This window comes from Nyctereutes procyonoides, unplaced genomic scaffold (assembly GCF_905146905.1).
Source record: "Nyctereutes procyonoides isolate TBG_1078 unplaced genomic scaffold, NYPRO_anot_genome, whole genome shotgun sequence".
NCBI lineage: Eukaryota > Metazoa > Chordata > Mammalia > Carnivora > Canidae > Nyctereutes > Nyctereutes procyonoides.
This window is the reverse complement of record NW_026575052.1, coordinates 47,486,221-47,505,133: the sequence shown is the minus strand read 5'-3', so window position 1 is coordinate 47,505,133 and position 18,913 is coordinate 47,486,221. Positions and strand designations below refer to the sequence as shown.

At 39.5% G+C, this 18,913-nt stretch overlaps 1 protein-coding gene across 5 annotated transcripts in view; it reads right to left on the bottom strand.

Moving 5' to 3' along the window:
• Positions 1 to 391: 391 nt before the first annotated feature.
• NR3C1 (nuclear receptor subfamily 3 group C member 1) overlaps positions 392 to 18,913 on the bottom strand; it is a 119,803-nt gene continuing 101,281 nt past the window's right edge. For all 5 annotated transcript variants that reach the window (XM_055331689.1, XM_055331687.1, XM_055331686.1 and 2 more), the window contains exons 5-9: positions 17,722 to 18,000; positions 16,602 to 16,746; positions 13,576 to 13,706; positions 5,094 to 5,251; positions 392 to 4,546 (exon numbers count right to left, since the gene is read on the bottom strand). In XM_055331689.1, the coding sequence (XP_055187664.1) occupies positions 4,394 to 4,546; positions 5,094 to 5,251; positions 13,576 to 13,706; positions 16,602 to 16,746; positions 17,722 to 18,000 (866 nt within the window). In that variant the 3' untranslated portion in view covers positions 392 to 4,393. The remainder of the gene's footprint in view (positions 4,547 to 5,093; positions 5,252 to 13,575; positions 13,707 to 16,601; positions 16,747 to 17,721; positions 18,001 to 18,913) is intronic.

Sequence of the window (18,913 nt, the reverse complement as noted above, 5' to 3'; positions counted from 1 at the left end):
TGGATTGATTTTAAAAGAAGGCAACAATTTTGGCTAGTTAACATCTAACATCTGTTTACAAAAAACGTCACTTTTCATGATAAAAAGATGGATAGAGTGGGTAACCGCTTGGGAGTGGGTTCTTCTTCCCTTTGTCCCTTGCGTAGTGCCTGGCATAGGCCCCTCGGAGGCATGGATGGGACAGTCTGTGTCTTTGGCACCGGGGTGAAGCCCACTTTGGATTTCTGCCCTATGAACCTGCCAACGCGGCCACACTGATGTGTCCGTGTCCACTTCAGGGTCTTAAGGTCTCCTGAAGTGATGATTCTGCCTTCAGTAGAATGAGGAGAAAAAAAAAAGTAGGAAAATTTGAACTGTGTGAGTTTGACAAAGGCATGTTGGAGTCACATAATGAAAAAGCAGATTTTTTTATTATGATGTTTCTCCATATTTGGCATTGCTGTAAATGGCTAACTAACATTTACTGCCAATTCAATACAAATGTGTGGTTTGGTAATACCAGAACAGCAAATTTAAATGAAAAATAAAAGTTAAACATTTCCACACAAGATTTTACAGTCTGACGTTTCACTGTGTAGGTAAAAAGACATTTTTTTTTACTACAGATTATTATTCAGCATGAATAAAAAACTACAACTTTTATTTTTAAACAGGAGTCACTGGTTTTAATTTTTACACATTTTTAAAATTACTGTGATAAAAAATAATGAAAAAGCTTCTTAATAATGCCATACACAGTATAATATAGATTTGTCCCCATTATATAGCATTTGTTTAATATACAAAATAGAATATTGACACACTTGAATCTATATGTAGTTAAGCAAGTTATTTGAGGAGGGTATTTTCATACAGCCTTTCGTCACAAAATAAAATCCTTCTTTCAGGCATTTTCTAGAGAGAAGCTAATCCTTTCCTGAAAACCTGGTCACTAATTCCTGGTGGACCAGGCTGACTGAGCAGTCTGGAAAACAAGACAACTTCCATTCAAAGTGGTTCAAGTGTCCTCCTCACACTCCTGTTCTCCCATCCAACTCTCAAACCAGGCACGTTAAAACACATTCATTTACAGCTGCAGTCTTGAGGGTGATGGGCCAACACGGAAATCTCACTGAGGGCTGCCAGGGTTCCTGAATTTGGACAGATCAGCATATAATCCTATTGTTCATTCCACAGTGATGTAGTTTTAGGGTATTTCACATAAAACTAAGACTGATGGATAAGACTGATGGATGGTGCTCTAGGTAAGTGAAACTAGAAGTGCCCTTCCCCTCCCGCCCCCCAGCCCTGAAGTGACATTGGCTTCCCTCTGTACGCACATCCAGAGCTCCCCTTACGCTAACTTTCAAGCTCTTCAGATGTGAGGTGTGTTGGCTTTCCTTTTGGGGTGTCTTTTCTCTCTCTGTAAGAGAAGGTAGATGATCCTTCAGGTTCCCCTGCCATAGGTTTGGACAAGCACTTCTATAGTATCCCCGGCAAGGCCTAAAAACACTGAGAAGGTCACATTTCTCCACCACTAATTCAAAATACTTTTCAGGATTTGCTGTAAGTCACTGAGGCATGTTGCCAACTCTCCCTGAAGTGGCTACAAACTTAGTTTGGGATGGCAAGACACCACACAGGTAGAAAAAAGCACCGGATCTTTTCTCACTGAAATTGTAATTCTACTCAAATGTGATTAAGATAACTTTCTTCCCGCTTATTTTACAAGGGCATGGGTTCTTTTCCATTTAGGGGACAGTTTCCTAGTTTCACGAATGTCAGCTGATTTTCTTTTGACAAATGGCACGTATCTTTTTTTTCCCCACTGAGCTCTGTTTCTTGAGAACCGAGGTTGGGACTAAAACAAGATTAACATGTGATGTGCTTTCTGGTTCTAACCATGTAACTTTCCATAAATGAACAATAATTTACCTTCCAGAAGCTCTTTTTGAAATTTAACCCTGTCATTGATAATATTCAAGCGGTATTTCTGAGGCACCAAAAGTTTCACATCCAGCTGGGTTACAAACCATCCTAAAATACGTTTGAGATCATTTAAACCATTGAAAAAGGCGCATTACCTTTTTAGAGAGCATTCGAAAAGCAAATTACACTTTTTATTAATTTCTCCAGATACTGAAAAATAACAAACAACATTCAAAAAAAGCACTTAAGGAAAACAAACATGTACTCGTTTTGTTTGGAAATGAACTCTCGCAGGATAGAAAGGAGTTAGTGTGTTATCTGGCAACCTGTGGGACTGCGCTATTTACATGCTGCGGGTACCTCTGTGCATCTTACTGCCTAACGCCTCCAGGCTCTGCGTTGGGCCACACTGCCAGGGGGTGGGGGTGGGGGGCTCTGTGTGAAAGTGACCCTGACAGCAGGTGTGCTCGCAGGTGCGTGCTTACGAGCGCCACCTCTCTGCCCTCCGCCGGTTCGTTTGCACACACGAGCGCCAGGGGAGACCCGGCCAGTGGACCTGCGGGGACAGACTCACTGGACTGAGGGGGGCGGTCACCGTGGGTGGCAGGGGATGACTCACTCTGTGATCTGAATCGGACGGAGCCTCGCGGCCTTCATCGCACACGGGGCCAAGCTCTGTCTCCCTCTTCCCCTGGAGCAAACCTGTTGCGTTTCTGAGACCACTGCCTGTATGAATGCTTATACACACTATAAATCATATGGGTTATCCATCGACATTTCTTTGACCCCTACAAAAAATATATAACATGTCGTGATAAAACAATCTCGTCTAAAAATCATTCTTATTTTACACTATACAAGCTATTTTACAATCATTTTAATAAATTGCATGTAAAGCTGCAGTAGCCCTTCCCTTCCTAGATTAGTGAATACCAATATGATATATATCTGAAAACTATAACTAAATATAAAAATATATTAGAAGTTTCATATTTTTAATATTAGATTTTCAGTTTTCTATTACACAAATAATTTGGCCACCTTGAATAGAAATCAGATTTCTTGTGGCTTAGTAAATACAAGTTTTGAGTTTACAGAAAGTTGGTAAGGTGCACACAGAAAGGGCTACTACAGCTTCTATTTTGTTTAAAATGATCATTCTCAATAGTGAGGAGGAAAAATTCACAAGACTTTTGTTAAACTATGGCACACGGAGGGATGTGAGGCATGTGTAGTCTTTACAAACATGGAAGTCTGACAGTTCTAAATCACAAAAATCAGTAGCTGAGCTTTCCTGCATCGCCAGGAAAGGTAGACCAATTGGTGACAGATGGGAATGTGAAAATGGGTGTCTGGCTACATTTGCCATATTGAAGATTGATTTGGGGGGTAAAGTTGAGTGAGAGGAGATACTTGGTCTGATTCAAGTCTCTCAGCTGTGTCTCAGCTGGTTATCTGGAATCCTGACTTTCAAGAAGTTATACAAACTACAACAAAAGGTCCTGAAAGACGGTTGACCAACTTTCTTGCCATCCAGTCATAGCAACAATAGGGCATTAAGTACAAACAGGGCCTCTTGGTAGTTTTTTTGTGTTTTGTGTGTTTGTTTTTAAATTAGTTGTTTGCAACCATCATCCACAGTTTACCCAGCAGGTCACTGGACTAGGTGCTCTATACCAGTTAGGACGGTTAATTTGCACAACCTAGAGAATTCTCCACTGAAGCAGATATATACAAAATATGAGCTTTTTTGATGAGAATACTGGAGATATGAGTCAATTTTTGTGGTCTTCTGATAGCTAAGTGCCATCAGGTTAGAAGCACCAACCCATTTTCACACAGAAGATTAATGTTTAGAGTTTATTTAGGAAAGCTATGAACTAGCTGCCCATCTCAAACAGCTGTACAATGACTTGAATACAAAAATTATGTAAGAAAAAATGAGCAAGCGTAGTTCACCGAATATAAAGGAAATTGTTAAAACCGGACAGTAAGAGCTATAAAAGGCACAACTTCCCTTTTCTGATATACACTTGTAAACTTTTTTTCGGGTTTCCATGCAAAAAATCAAAAAATGCTATCCTAACTATACAGGGGAAAATACACCCACATAAAGTCTAGAAAATTTTGTCCAGCCAACTGTGAAAAGTATGAGCGGAAAGTTTACACGCAGAGTTTGGGCACTGGTGGCTTAGGTGCCATCCTTCCCTGGCAGTGGAGATCACCCCCATGACTGCTGCTAATTTCTGGGCTCCACCAACTAGCACTCTACTCTGCCCACCACAGAGAAGTGATGGCTCACCTGCTTCTGTTGCCAAGTCTTGGCCCTCTATAAACCACATGTAGTGCGTATTTAAAACAAAGACCAGACAAAAACAGAAAGGAAAAAATAAAACAGCAAAACCGCTACAGGACAGATTGATAGTTTGTACAATAAAAGCTATAAATTCAACTTTCTTTAAGGCAACCTTTCTTATTAAGGCAGTCACTTTTGATGAAACAGAAGTTTTTTGATATTTCCACTTGAATATTTTGGTATCTGATTGGTGATGATTTCAGCTAACATCTCTGGGAATTCAATACTCATGGTCTTATCCAAAAAAGTTTGGAAGCAAAAGTTAAGGAGATTTTCAACCACCTGCAAGAGAAAATAATACAAACGATTGTTGAAAACTTACTAGAAACATCTCATGCTTTTTGGCCTTTAATTTTTAAAAATATATCTGACCTAGAATATACCAATCTTGGCTGGAATCCACCAGCTAAAAAAGAAGTTAAAGTGGGCATTCAGGTACCAGGCACATTTTGGATTCTGTAGAATTGTAGAGAATTATATGGCCTTAAGTGTATCATGATGAACTGTAGTACATAGTATGACAATATGTGAAGGCCATATGCTAATTTAGTCACATAAAAATAGGGAATTTGGCATTTTTGTTTTTAATAGTGCTATTAAATTTTGTCCTGGCATCATGATGTTCTAAGCATGTAACTAGATATTTCATAATTGGCCTTAGGAGAAATGTGTACCAAACCGAGGCTGACAACCTGAGCCTCAACCACCACCAAAATCGATCAAAAGGAAGAAAACCAAACCAAGCCAAAACTATTGGTATATCATCATATACACAAATCAAACGTCCCAAACAACACTGCGGACACCTGGATTCACGTGTGACACTTACATCATGCATGGAGTCCAAGAGTTTTGTCAGTTGATAAAAGCGTTGCCAGTTCTGGCTGGAGTTCCCTTCCCTCTTGACAATGGCTTTTCCTAGCTCTTTGATGTAGGTCATTCTAATTTCATCAAACAGTTCTTGGCTCTTCAAACCTTCCTTAGGAACTAAAAGGTTAAGATGTGGTCAAGGAAAGAATTTTCTTAAGGTAACTCTGCCTATGTGCCTGTAGGGCATTTATTATTAACAATAGCATGTTTCACGACATGTATTGTATATACACTCTAGATACATTCCATGAAAATACAAGCATCTCACAGGATCCTGAAAGTACAGGCAAGAGAGATGAGGGGATAATAGAAAATCAGAGGATTTAACCTGGAGTCTTGCCTTACTGGGGAGCATGTATCAGCCTTCCCTTACACACTTAGAAAAAAACCTTATGGATTCCAGATTGTAAAATCGGTATAAAAATGAATCACTTATTACTCTTCAAAAACTGATACCAGTAAGAAGGACTGTGAACAGAAGGTTAATCATGTTCATGAATCCTGCAAAGACTGACTGATTTTTGTACATGGCCAAATTTCTCCAAGTGTGCTCCTTAGAACTTTGGTTCTGTGTTAATGGTTAGGGAAAAAAGGATTTGGTCAAAATGTAAGCAAAATTAAAGGTTAATACAAAGTTAGGTAGACTATTGGTTTTCAGGATTTATCAGAGCCAGAATTAGGGAAGGGAACATGATGTTTCCCCAAACTTAACTTCATTGTTGATAACATCTTAGAAAATGCTGGAATTAAGGTAAGGAAAAGCAGTGGTTTTAGGAGCAGGAAGATTTAATTCTTACTTGTCCTGTGGATTTGAGTATAACCTGTCTTAGCTGCGTGTCCTACTCTTTCTCATGGAGTTTTAAGTTCTAAAAATTTAGATAAAATTGACATTAGTTTCAGGTTGTACAACAGAATGACTAAATATTTGTATATATTGCAAAACGATCACAATACATCTATAGTTAACATCCATCAGATAGTATACATTTTTTTCTCATGACATTTAATATTTACTGAGCAACTTTCATACATATATATTATTAATAACTATAGTCACCAAGCTGCACATGACATCCATGTGACTTATTTTATACCTGGAAGTTTGCACTTTTTAACCCCCTTCCCCCATTTCTCCCACCCTCCAAAACACCCTCCTCTGGAGACTGCCAGTCTGTTCTCTGCATACAAGAGCCCGTGTCCCTATTTATTTTTAGAGTCCATGTATAGGTGAGATTATATACTTTTTTTTTTTTTAAAGATTTTATTTATTCATGAGAGACACTGAGAGAGAGGCAGAGACATAGGCAGAGGGAGAAGCAGGTTCCTCACAGGGAGCCCGATGTGAGACTCGATCCCAGGACCCCGGGATCACAATCTAAGCCAAAGGCTGATGCTCAACCACTGAGCCACCCAGACGTCCCTATATATATTCGTTTGTGCTCAGTTTTCTCTGACTGGCTTATTTCACTTAGCGTAGTGCCCTCAAGGTCCATCCAAACTGTTGCAAGTGGCAAGATTCCACTCGTTTCTATGGTGGAATAATGGTCTTTTGGATATATTTATCAAACAAACCATAGGTGCACTCTTCGGCTGCTTCCGTGTCTTAGCCACTATCAGTAATTATGCCATGAGTATGAAGCTACATATGTTTTTCGAGTATTTTCATTTTCTGTGGACACATACCCAGAAGTGGAACTGCAGGGTCGTGCAGTAGTCCTGTTTCACTTTGTTGAGGAACACCCATATTATTTCCACAGTGGCTGCATCAATTTGTATGCCCACCTGCAGTGAGTACAGCTTCCCTCTTCTCCACACCTTCACCAGCACTTATTCCTTGTCTTTTGGTAACAGACATTCTAATAGAGAGGTCAGGTGGGATCTCATGTGGTCTTGATTTGCATTTCCTTGTTAATGACTAGTAATGATGAGCATCTTTTCATGTACCCTTTGGCCAATTAGGATTTGCAAGGATTTTCTCCCACGCTGTAGGTTGCTTTCATTTTGCTGATCATTTTCTTTGCGGTGAGAAAGCTTTATAGTTAGACGTGGTACTGCAATGTTGTGGTATCTTAGGCTATTCTGGGTCTTTTAGAGTTCTATACAGAATTTAGGATTTCTTTTGTGAAAAATGCCACTGGAATTGTAACAGGGATTGCACTGAATTTGTGGGTTGCTTTTGGAAATGTCAACATTTTAAGAATATTCTTCTAATCCATGAGTATGGAACATCTTTGTGTTTATTTCTGTCATCTTCAATTTCTCTCATTAGTGTCTTACTGTTTTCAGTGCATGGGTCTTTTACCTCCTTAAAAACATTTTATTCCTAGATATTTTATTATTTTTGAGGCAAATGTAAATGGAGTTATATTTTTTAGTTTCTCTTTCTGATAGTTATTATCAGAATTTTGTATATTGAAATTGTATCCTGCATCCTTATGAACTTACTTGTTTTTAACAGTCTCTTTGTGGAGTCTTTAAATTTTTCTATATATAATATCATGTAATCTGCCGAGAGAGTTTTATTTAGTACTTTTAGATTTGAATGCCTTTTATATTTCTTGTCTAATTGCTCTGGCTAGAACCTTAATACTGTGGTGAATAAAAGTGATGACAACGGATAGCCTTGTTTTATTCCTGATTGTAGACAGAAAGCTTTCAGCTTTTCACCATGGAGTATGATGTTAGCTGTGGGTTGTCATATATGGCTATTATGCTGAGGTATGTCCCTCTGTACTCACTTTGTTGAATGTTTTCATCATGAACAGACACTGAATTTTGTTAGATGCTTTTTCTGCACCTGTTGTTGAGATGATTGTATGACTTTTACCTTTCATTTTGTTAATGTGGTGTACCACTCTCCCTGGATTTTGAATAGGGTTAGACGAAGGAACAGATATGAAAACGTTCAGATTCTATAAAGCAACACTTGGCACTTCTAAGATGTCAGTATTACTGTGAAAATGAAGTCTACTTCATCAGAAGTGCTAAGAGCCTACCATGTTAAAAGTGCATTAATATATTACAGATAACCTAATTATTGCTAATTTCTTAAATACTAAAATTTAATATTTTCATCGATTGTTGAGCTGTATTTTTTCCTGCTTATTACCTGAACTCTAAAAATAATGATTGGCAAAGCCCTATCAGTACTTATGTTTAAAAGAATTCCATCTATCCCAAATTACCCCTAATTATCCTTGGAGCTTCATTAATTTTTGCTCTATGCGTTTAAGTGACATACTTAGAATTACTTTTCTGGTAAGTAGAATGCTTTATGTAAGGAGTAACTTTAAATAAAGTGAGGAAAAAAAAAAACCAGCTCTTTAACATCTGTGCTGATCATAAATGAAGAAAGCTGCCACAGCTTTCTTCTGGATTCAAAGAGCACTCAGCAAAACACGACTGGTGGCCTGGTCACACCAGCAGCCTGTGTTTGTAAATAAAGTTTTATTGGAACATAACCATGCCTGTTCTTTCTTTGGGTGATGACTGTGTTCATGCTGCAAGGAACAGAGTTGAGCAGCTGTGACAGAGTCTTGCAACACTGAGAACATTTACCACATGCTGCTCTACAGCACAAGTCTGCCGCCACTGGGTTATTGGAGGGCCTTTAACGTCAGTCATTCAGTATCATGGAAAGAGTTTTTTTTAATTTTTTTTTTATCCAGTCTTGGATTTCTTTGTGTATCTTTTGACGTTGAAGCTTTTATCTCCTCTGTATTTAATGAAATTGCAGATAAATTTATTTGTTCACCATTTGTTTTTTTCCCTTCCTGTGTGCTTGTTTACCCCCTTCCCTTCATTTCATGTTTTTGGGTTGCTTTTCCTTAGTGTTTTCCTTAAGGGCTCCACCCCCCCACCTCGGTGCTTTGGTACTCTGCGTACCTTTCCTATCTTTAGCCATCGTCATTGAAATTTGAACATTCCTTATTGAACTATCCTTCTAGCGTTCTGGTTTTAGATCTTCTAAAATACTACTGCTGTTATTTTATATAATAGATGTCAGCTTAAACATATTTACATATTACCATTCTCTCTGTTCCTCTTTCCTTCTTAGACATGGGATTCCTTACCCTTAGCCTAAGTAGACCCTTTAGTCTTGTATTATATTGAGGATCGGTGGTGGCAAACTTTTCCTTTCACCTTCATTAAAAAAAAACTTTTTGACTATACATGTCAGGTGACCATTCGATATATTTGGGTACTATGTTTGTAACCGTTTTGCACTCTTTGCACTGATGCTTCCTTTTGTAATCCTTCCCTCTTTTCTACTTCTCCAGTTTTTGATGAGCATTTCATATGATTCTATATTCTCTGTTCTCAGGATATCAATTATTACGTGTATTTAAAGTGGTTTCAGCGCTTGCCCTGGAGTTCCACATAGACACTGGATCTACAGCTCCTTTAAATATGACCATTCTACTTGATCCATATAGTACAGGTACCCGCTAACAGTATGCCCGGGTCCTCTCTCCTGTTGTTATGATGTTCTGGTGCTGTAATCACCTTCCACAGTTGTGTGGTAGATCAAGTAAGAAGAAAAGTCAATTTTCATCTTCATCGCTTCCTCCTCTCATGTTCTCCTTTATGTAGATCCACATTTCTGAACTGCATCATTTTCATTTCCTCTGAACTTCCTTAAACATTTCATGCAAGACAGGTCTTCTAGTGACTAATTCTGTTTTTGTTTGAGACTGTTTATTTTACCCTCACTTTTGAAGGACAATTTCACTGAATACCCAATTGTAGATGGATATATTTTTTTTTTAACGTTAAATGCTTCACCTGACTCCCTTCCTACATGTGGAGAACATTCTGATGTCATTTTTATCTTTGTTCCTCTATGAGAAAGCGGATTCTTTTTCTATCTGGTTTGAGGATTGCTTGTCTTTGGTTTTCTGCAGTTTGAGTAAAATATGCCTAGATGTAGATTTTTTTGGTATTTATCTTTCTTGGGAGTTTTTTGAGCTGTTTAGGTCTATGTTTTGGCATCTGTCATTAATTTTGGAAAACCCTCAGCCATTATTACTTCATATATTTCTTCCATTCTTTTTTTTTTTCCACTTCTGTCCCCGTTACTTGCACAGGACACATGTATAATAGCCCTCACCATTCCTGAATGCTCAGTTCCATGTTGTTTTTATCCTTCTCTTTGCACTTGAGTTTGGGTTTCCACCAGGTCCGGTCTACTGATGGCCATCCTCCATTTTCATTACAGTATTTTTAGTCTCTAGCATTTCCTTTTGATTCTCAAGAGTTTCCACCTCTCTGCTTACATTACTCATGTGTTCTTGCGTGTTGTTTACTTTTTCCATTAGGGCCCTTAACATAGTCATCATGGTTGTGTTCACTTCCCTATCTGATAAACATCTGTGTCATAGATGAGCTGGGTCCGATGCTTGACTGTCTCTTCGGAGTCTTACTGCATACGTTACCCTTTTTTTTTTTCTTCTCCCTGAAAGCTGCATAGTGATAGAGCAGAGCTGAGATAATGATGCTTTTGGTACAAGGTCTTATGTTAAACTGGCTAGAGCTGGGCTGTGTTTCATAACTGAAACCTGTTTCCCTGTTTTGTTTTTCCCCTGTTGTTTTTGGGTTTCCCTGAGAACTTCTCAAAAGGCCATGCTCTGTAGTTCTGGCAGGTGTAATCCAGTTCCTATCCTGGAGCCCTACTGATACAGTGGTAAGGTGCTGGGGATGTGGGGTGTCTTACCTTTTATGATAAAACCTGTTTTGTCATGACCTTCAGAAGTGTTTCTGAACCTCCTCCCCCACCTCACACTCCTGCTTCCCTTACATGAGAGAGGAGGGGAGAGGTGGCCACAACGATCTTTTTGCCCTTGCCCTCAGGTCAGATGAAGCTCTCACAGCAGCTTCCCTCAGAGAGCAAAAAACAGAGGGGCTTTTTCTCTGATCTTCCTGGTGAGAACCTGTTGTGGCTTATGCCTTGGAGTAAACCCCAAGAAAGTGTGAGGAGACAACCCCCTTAGTTTTGAATTTTTAAGCTCTTCCTCCCTGTTCAGCAGTTAATCAAAATTACTGTAAGCATTTCTAGTAGTTCCTGGCTCCAGATTCTTCTGTCCCTAATAAACTGATCATGGCTGTGTGTCTGTGTTTGCCTATTTCTCCAGATTCTGATGTGGTCATTTGCCTCGTGACCTCAATTCTCTGATAGATCCGAGGAAAGTTACAGATTTTCATTTGAGCTGCTGCTTGTGGAGAATGGGAATGGCACTGTCCAAGCAGTTTGTCAGAGCTAAAACTGGAACTCCACCTTTATTTTCCAGTATATTTTTCCTTAGCGTTATATAGCATTCCATTTTCTTCTTTGCTACTGTGGTTATTAAATTGCTTCTCCTTTGAAGATTTTTTTTTCAGTCATTTGGATTTTACTTGTGTTGTTATATGGAACTCACTGAGCCTGCCTAGTAAGGTAGGGGGGTGGGTGTCTTTACACAATTCCAGACAATTCTCAAATTCCTTTCCCTATTCTTGTCCACCTTTCATTGTGGATCTCTGATGATCACATTAGACGAAAGCTTTTTTTTCAACTGGTATACTGTGAATGTAGTTACTAATAGCAGTTAGTATGTATGAATGTAGTTACTAACAGTTATCCTAACTAATAGGTTAGGATAATCATTTGCGATGGTGGTCACAAATAGGATCACTTTTTTAAAGCACGGTTTCAGCCCTCTTCCTCACTCATATCTCTTATTCTGTTCATTTATGTACATGGTACACACATGTACCTATATATGCATTTAAAAAAACTGCATTCTGACTAAAACTTTCATGTATGTTTCCTGTCTTTGAACTTATTAAATATACCCTCTTAGTATAGCTAACCTCTTTGTTTTTTTGCCTGCTTCCTCTAGCATTTTTAGTGGGAGGTTAGGGTATCTATTCTAATATTCCATCAGAGTAGAAGTCTGATTATATCTTATGGTATATATTTATTTATTTATTTTTTAATTTTTATTTATTTATGATAGTCACAGAGAGAGAGAGAGAGAGAGAGAGAGAGAGAGAGAGAGAGAGAGAGAGAGAGAGAGGCAGAGACACAGGCTGAGGGAGAAGCAGGCTCCATGCACCGGGAGCCTGACGTGGGACTCGATCCCGGGTCTCCAAGATCGTGCCCTGGGCCAAAGGCAGGCGCTAAACCGCTGTGCCACCCAGGGATCTCTATATATTTATTTCTTGTTAATTCTATCCTTTTTTTTTTTTTTTTGTAAAAGACCCAGTGATACATAGTAGTTCAGTTTACTTTTTTATATCCTATGCAATGAAAAAAGTACATATAGCTAGTGAGTCTGGTATGTATACAACTTAAATTACCATTTTTGACAAGTAAGATAGGTTAGTATTTTGCACTGATCTGTATCTGGGCATTATCAGATTTTAACTGTTAAATCACATTGAGCTCGATTCTTTACCAAGTGTGCTGCCTTAGGTAACCTTAAAGTCTCTAGCAGTGATCTTTTCCTTTAGGGTTTCTGTAGAACAAAGGTAATATGAAAGCTTAATGATACATGTGCCTTAGGAAAGCTGAAATAGATCCAGTTGCTTAAAGTTATCTGGCAGTTCTGAAACCAGAGTTATTCAGGGAAAGAAGACTTTAAAACACTGCAAATTTATTGATTTGCATATGAAAGAAATATTCAGTCATCAGCTTAGTATTTTATGAACATTAACCTGATACGTCATTTTTATTGGAATAGCCTATATGTGTATAACAACAACTGTTCACAGACCTTCTTGTACTGGTTGTTGAAGGTGCCTCCTTTTTACTGCCAAGAGACTTTGTATTTTTCAAAAAGCTTTCTAGGTTTAATAAGGAATGCCTTTGCTAGCCACAACGTGCCTCCCTGGAGTTGATATACCCGTAGCTTTATCTAAACTTTTAAGATTGTTGGATACCCTCTCACTGCTGTTTTTTAGGTAAACACCTCTATTCACCATGGCAGCAGCAATGCTGCGTCAGCCAGGTCTCTAGTAGTAATCACGTAGATCTTCCGTACGACCATTTCTGGACATGGTAATATTCCTTGGGGAACTAATTTTTGACCAAGTTACAATGTAGTAGAGAAACAGAGGCCATTCTGGTTGGCCCTATTTCTCCAGTTTTCCCCTGGTGCTATTACCAAAGGTCCCAGGGAGGAAGAAGCATGTCCTCACTCCAGATCGTCAGAGGCTCCTGCAGAGCTCATGTTCCTCTCTTTTTCTATGGCACCTGTCTTACTCATCTTGGTACCACTAGCTGTGCCTTTATAACACTTGACATTCACGAAAAATCTAAATATCTGACTAGAAGGAAATAATAATGGTAGAATTGGGGCCACGTATACAAAAAAGAACCCTTTGTTTCTGCACGTTTACATTTCATGCTCTTGATGTACTTAGAAGTGAATTTTAGAAGCAAAGAGTGTTGCTCTACCAACCTGAAGAGAGAAGCAGTAAGGTTTTCATACAGAGATACTCTTCATAAGAGACCTGAAGCCTCTGTAACTCGGAGGAAACAAACAGCATGTGTTTACATTGGTCATACATGCAGGGGAGGGTCATTCTCTGCCTGTAAAAGACAAACACCGGCATTTGAGTTAGTTTCCCCCCAAAAGTATACTCCTTGGTTTTATTTTATAGAACTCTGAACTTACAAAGGAAAATGGAACTATATTGCTACTAATGCTAATCCCCTACAGGTGAGAACTATGGAAGACTAAACTTGTTCCTAGGTTCACAGCATCTACAGAGACTACTGAATAAACTGAGTGTACACTGGAGAAGTTAAGTGTTCTGTTGTGCATGCTGTGGATCGTTTTATTCACTTACTTTCTGCAGGGATTGGTTGGAAGCATTTAAACCAAGGTTTCCTGGCAGCATTTAAATCTGGTAGTGATGGGGTAGACCGGAAGCCATCCAGGCCAGGAAGCTTGTCTGGCTTGTTCTCTGCTACTCTGTACCAGGCTGACTAGGAATGTGAGGAGTATGTGGTGTGCCCTCTGATCCATTCTCCAGCATGTTATGCCGTTTGAAAGCCTTCAATGGCTTCTTCTTGCTCCTAGAATACAACTGAACTCTATTCCCTGACCTCCAAGCTTCTGCTTGACGTGGCCCCTGTCCCCTTCTCTGAGCTGGTATGGGAATTCCAGCCTTTGCCCTAGTTTCTTCTGCCTGTAGGGCCCCCACCTTTTGCATGGCTTGTTCTTCTGTACTGTTTGGTGTTCAGCTCCCTAGATAGGTCTTCTGTGGTCCCCAAATCTAAGTAGCATGTACTCCTTCTTCCCCTTCTCCCCCCCCTCCACCCCCCAGTCACACTCTTGTATCATGGCTTTCCACAAGAATTTCGGTTATTTATTTAATTTCCCCAGTGGAATGTTAGAAGGGGCCTCATCTTTCATGCTCACGATTACAGCTCAAGCTCCTAAAATAGTGGCTAGCACTTGGTAAGGACTCCTGTATCACCAAGAGAATACTGTGCCAGAAAATAAGTATCACCAATAGAGAAAGGATACCAACCTTAACTCAGGATTGGGCTTAGCCATGGTCTTTGGACTAGTTTTTTATGCAGCTAGCTAGCCTGATAGCAGAAAGGAGAAACGTCTACTTTAGGTAGTTCCTATTTATCCTGCCAGATAAGTGGCCTTGGAATAACCTAGGAGCAGTATAAAGTTGTGTTCTAAATCTAGAATTACCCTAGTCCTTGCAGTTTCTTTCACAATGCCTAAGAATGTCTTTAAAAATATCTGGAGCTAGTATCATCCAGTTTCTACTATAAAACACTTAAAATAATGCAAGCTTATCACATGGTAAGGCAGGCCCTTCCCTTTAACACTGTTCAGATAGATGTTTTTCTGGAACTTCTACCCATTACTTTGGGCCTGGCACACCCAACAGATATGAGTGTCTCTGTGGGCTGTCCTCCTCGCTCCCAACTCTACCTTTCTCTTTCCTCCAAACATCCTGTTTGTCAGCTGATGTTAAGTTTCCATACTCTGTGCCATTCTGGACATAACTAAAGTTGTCACTCTTAATTTTAATATGACATCTAGTTCTAAACACAAACTACTGACAATGGATTGACTCATATAGGGTGCAGTGGGACTATTCTAATGGATTTAACCCCAGAGCTCATAAAGAAATAGTTTCTTATTCTGATCTTGGGTATGTCTGAGAGTGAGAACTCCTTGTTTTCACTCTCATAAAGGAGATAAGTTGTAGGCACCAAAAATTGCAATATAGGGTAGAAAAGTGATAAGAGCCAGGGATATACAACAGAGAGGTCCTACAAGGTGCTAAAAACATCATGAGTCAAAATACTTGAGGAATAACAGATCATCAGAGTGAGAATGCTTCATCTATAAAAGATAACAGTGAGAAAGAAAAAGAGGCCAGGTTCTGGGAAGCCAGAAGCCATGCTGGGGATGCACTGAATAAGCAGGGCGGAGAGAATGAGGACATCTGTATGTTGGGGAGGTACGTGATGGGATAAGACTGTATTTGGAAGGAAAAAATTGTCAACATGATGAAGGATACACTGGAGGCAGAAAACTACTTGGGAAACAAGTGCAATGAAGTCAGGGGAAGGGATGTCTCAAATATTTCACAGATGGAAGCAAAGGTCTAGAAGACACAAGAATAGCTCCTTTACAAAATCTGAAAATTGGATTGGTTCTCTCTCCTTAAAAAAAAAAACTTTGCAAGTCATAAACACTGAGTGGGCCTTGTCATGCTATGAGGGTCCTTCTGTCTCTGGGCCTGTCCCTCCTAGGGTAGGCCAAGATGTCCTCATCTATAGTTGTCTCTATTGAAAGTGAGATCAATTGACCCCAGAGATGCTCACTGTATTACAAAGTACCCTTTGAGGGCAGCCCAGGTGGCTCAGCAGTTTAGTGCTGCTTTTGGCCCGGGATGTGATCCTGGAGACCCGGGATTGAGTCCTGTGTCGGGCTCCCTACATGAAGCCTCCTTCTCCCTCTCTCTGTCTCTCATGAATGAATAAATAAAATCTTTAAACAAACAAACAAAAAACCCAAAGTACCCTTCGAGGTGCCTGGTGGCTCAGTAGGTTAAGCGTCAACTCTTGATTTGGGCTCAGGTCATGATCTCAGGTCATGGGACCAAGCCCCAACATGGGTTCTGCACTAGGCGGGGAGTCTGCTTGAGATGCTTTCCCTCTGACTCTCTTAACTCTCTAAAATGGATAAATAAATCTTAAAAAAAAAAAAAAAAAAGTACCCTTCAGTGTGTCCTGGGACAGTAATAATAATGTTCCATGTACGTTTGGCCGGCCATTAAGCATTGATAGAGAGAACTTTATTTCAAGTTTTTTCAAGTCTGCCCAGTTTTAAGAAACCTGATAGAATTGATTGAGTCCTGAATAATCACAATAGCAATCCATCAGGAAGACGACAGCTGGTTAAAAATACCCTATGAATACAGGGAAAATGACTCATAAATAACTTACTCATTAATAATCAGATCAGGAGCAAAACACAGCATGCTTCCACTTGATTGTCTATATGATCTCCACCCCAGGGCAAATGCCATGAGGAACATCCATGAATACTGCAGTAGGGTCATTTGGTCATCCAGGTGTAAGTTCCTGAATCCTGAATTAAGAAGAAGTAAAGCTATGAGGAAACAGCACTCTACTCGTCCAAGAGAAGATCATCTCTCTGGGAACTGCCACAGACCAATGAGGACTTTAGCCTGGTTGGGGAGGGTTGGGGGATGGACCCATGACAGAGTAAGTGAAGCACCAGGGGGCATGGTTCTCCTTTGTCATCTGACATGTTAAGATCAAAGCCCTCAAAGTGCTTTCTAATGGCATCCAATGTAATAAAAGTTATTGTCACTTTTTTCCCGTTTACTCAGTCACTGAATTTAGTTTTAAAAGTGTCCTCTGACAGTTACACCTCTGTCCCTCTTGACAGAGTAGGAATGACAGGTGGTCAGGTTACTTCCATCTTGCTCTGTCCCTTCTCTATCAGTGAGAACATGAGGTTGTCACATCTCTGCAGCTGTAAAGTCTGGGTTGACATGAACGGTAACCTCTGCTGTTTCACATCAAGTTCTTTCCAATAGGGGGACTTTTATATCATCTTAAAAATGATATTAACTAAGACTTACATTCACAATGCATCATTTTATCTGCTTAAGAGTTAAAGTCATTCTGTTTTAGTACATCCTGACCAAGTGTCACTATACCTGATATTTTACCAATTGTACTCCTGAGTCTTAAAAGCAATACGCTGACGGAAATCTAGTGGAATTCTGAGAAGTATTATCCGTATCCTTGCCCTGGCTTTGGGTGTGAAAGGAATTTTAAGTCCCGTGACTCTATTTCTGACAGGACCTCGTCCTACCTGAAATCACTATGCTCTGAGCAACAATCTGAAAAGCAGGGAGCAGTGTACCAGTTTTATTATAAACCCTCCGCTCCTATGCTTTCTGGCCTTGCCCCTGGCTAGGCCCTAGCAATGAGGAAGAGAAAACAGGACAGGTCGTGAGACTTGGATGAGAGAGCCTCTGTTTAAGACAATACGAAGCTTTGTTCCTTCGCAGTGTCGTCTTCCGCATCTTACCTGGTATTGCCTTGGCCCATTTCACTGCTGCGATCACTTGCCGCCCACCTAACATGTTGAGTGTGGTCATGATCCGCCAAGTTGAATCTGGGACAGAGCTGTCATACCCTGCGTATAACACCTCGGGTTCAATGACCTCCAGCAGGGACACCAGGGTAGGGGTGAGCTGTGGTAATGTTGCAGGAACTATTGTTTTGTTAGCAGGATTTTCAGAAGTTTCTTGTGACGCTCCTGGAGTGGCCTGCTGAATTCCTTTTATCTTTTTCTTTGTTTTTCGAGCTGTGGGTGTTAAAAAATACACAGAAGTGAGATTTAATGGGAAGGTCTGGGTGGCAGAGTTTATTCAGGAAGTACTTTAATTTCTGAAACTACTTAGCAATTATAAAGTGACACAGAAGAAGAGAAAGCAGAGTCAAGAGGAACCCATTTGTATACGAAGCCAGGTAATTCTTCATCAGTTACACTGTACATAAAATTAAGTGTCTTTCAATATTATGCTAAAACACTCTAAACAAAGCACTTACATGGATTCTTGCATAAATTAATTTACATTTCATGCCAAAGTTGAAATTTTCATTGGTTAAATAAGGTAATACTTTTACTAGCATTTGAGAGAAAGAATCTAAGCTTGTAATAGCAGACTAGAAATGGGGTTTAGGGTTAATCTTAATAATGGTATGTAAGGAAGAGAGCTATACTAGTGATAACCTCACACAAAGTCCCCTTCTTCTCAGGAAAATATTAACATGACATTGCAGATCACCTGCTAGAAGCAATATTAACTCCGACAGCAGAAAAGTCCAATTTTTACATTTATATGAGGGATATTACTTGGTTCTAAAAACATTTGAGGAGATGGAAAACTTTGCATTTCTTGACATAAATTAGCAGTGGGGAATTTCCTTTTCTAAAGGGATTTATATTGATGACTCCACAAACCAAAAGCATCCTTTCTCATATACAAAGTAAAGCTATCTTCTAACTCTGACTTAGGCTGGAATGGTGTAATCAGATTACAATAGGGATTCACACTCTTGAAGTTACATGTTTTAGTAACAAATGGGAATGTTTCTTTCATACTCTATGTGCTGCTAAAAGGAACAGAGTATTATTAAAGAGAAAGTTCTGAGAGATCCAAGGAAGTACAGCGAGTAGAATTTATACTAAAATTTATATGAAAGAAGACCTGCAC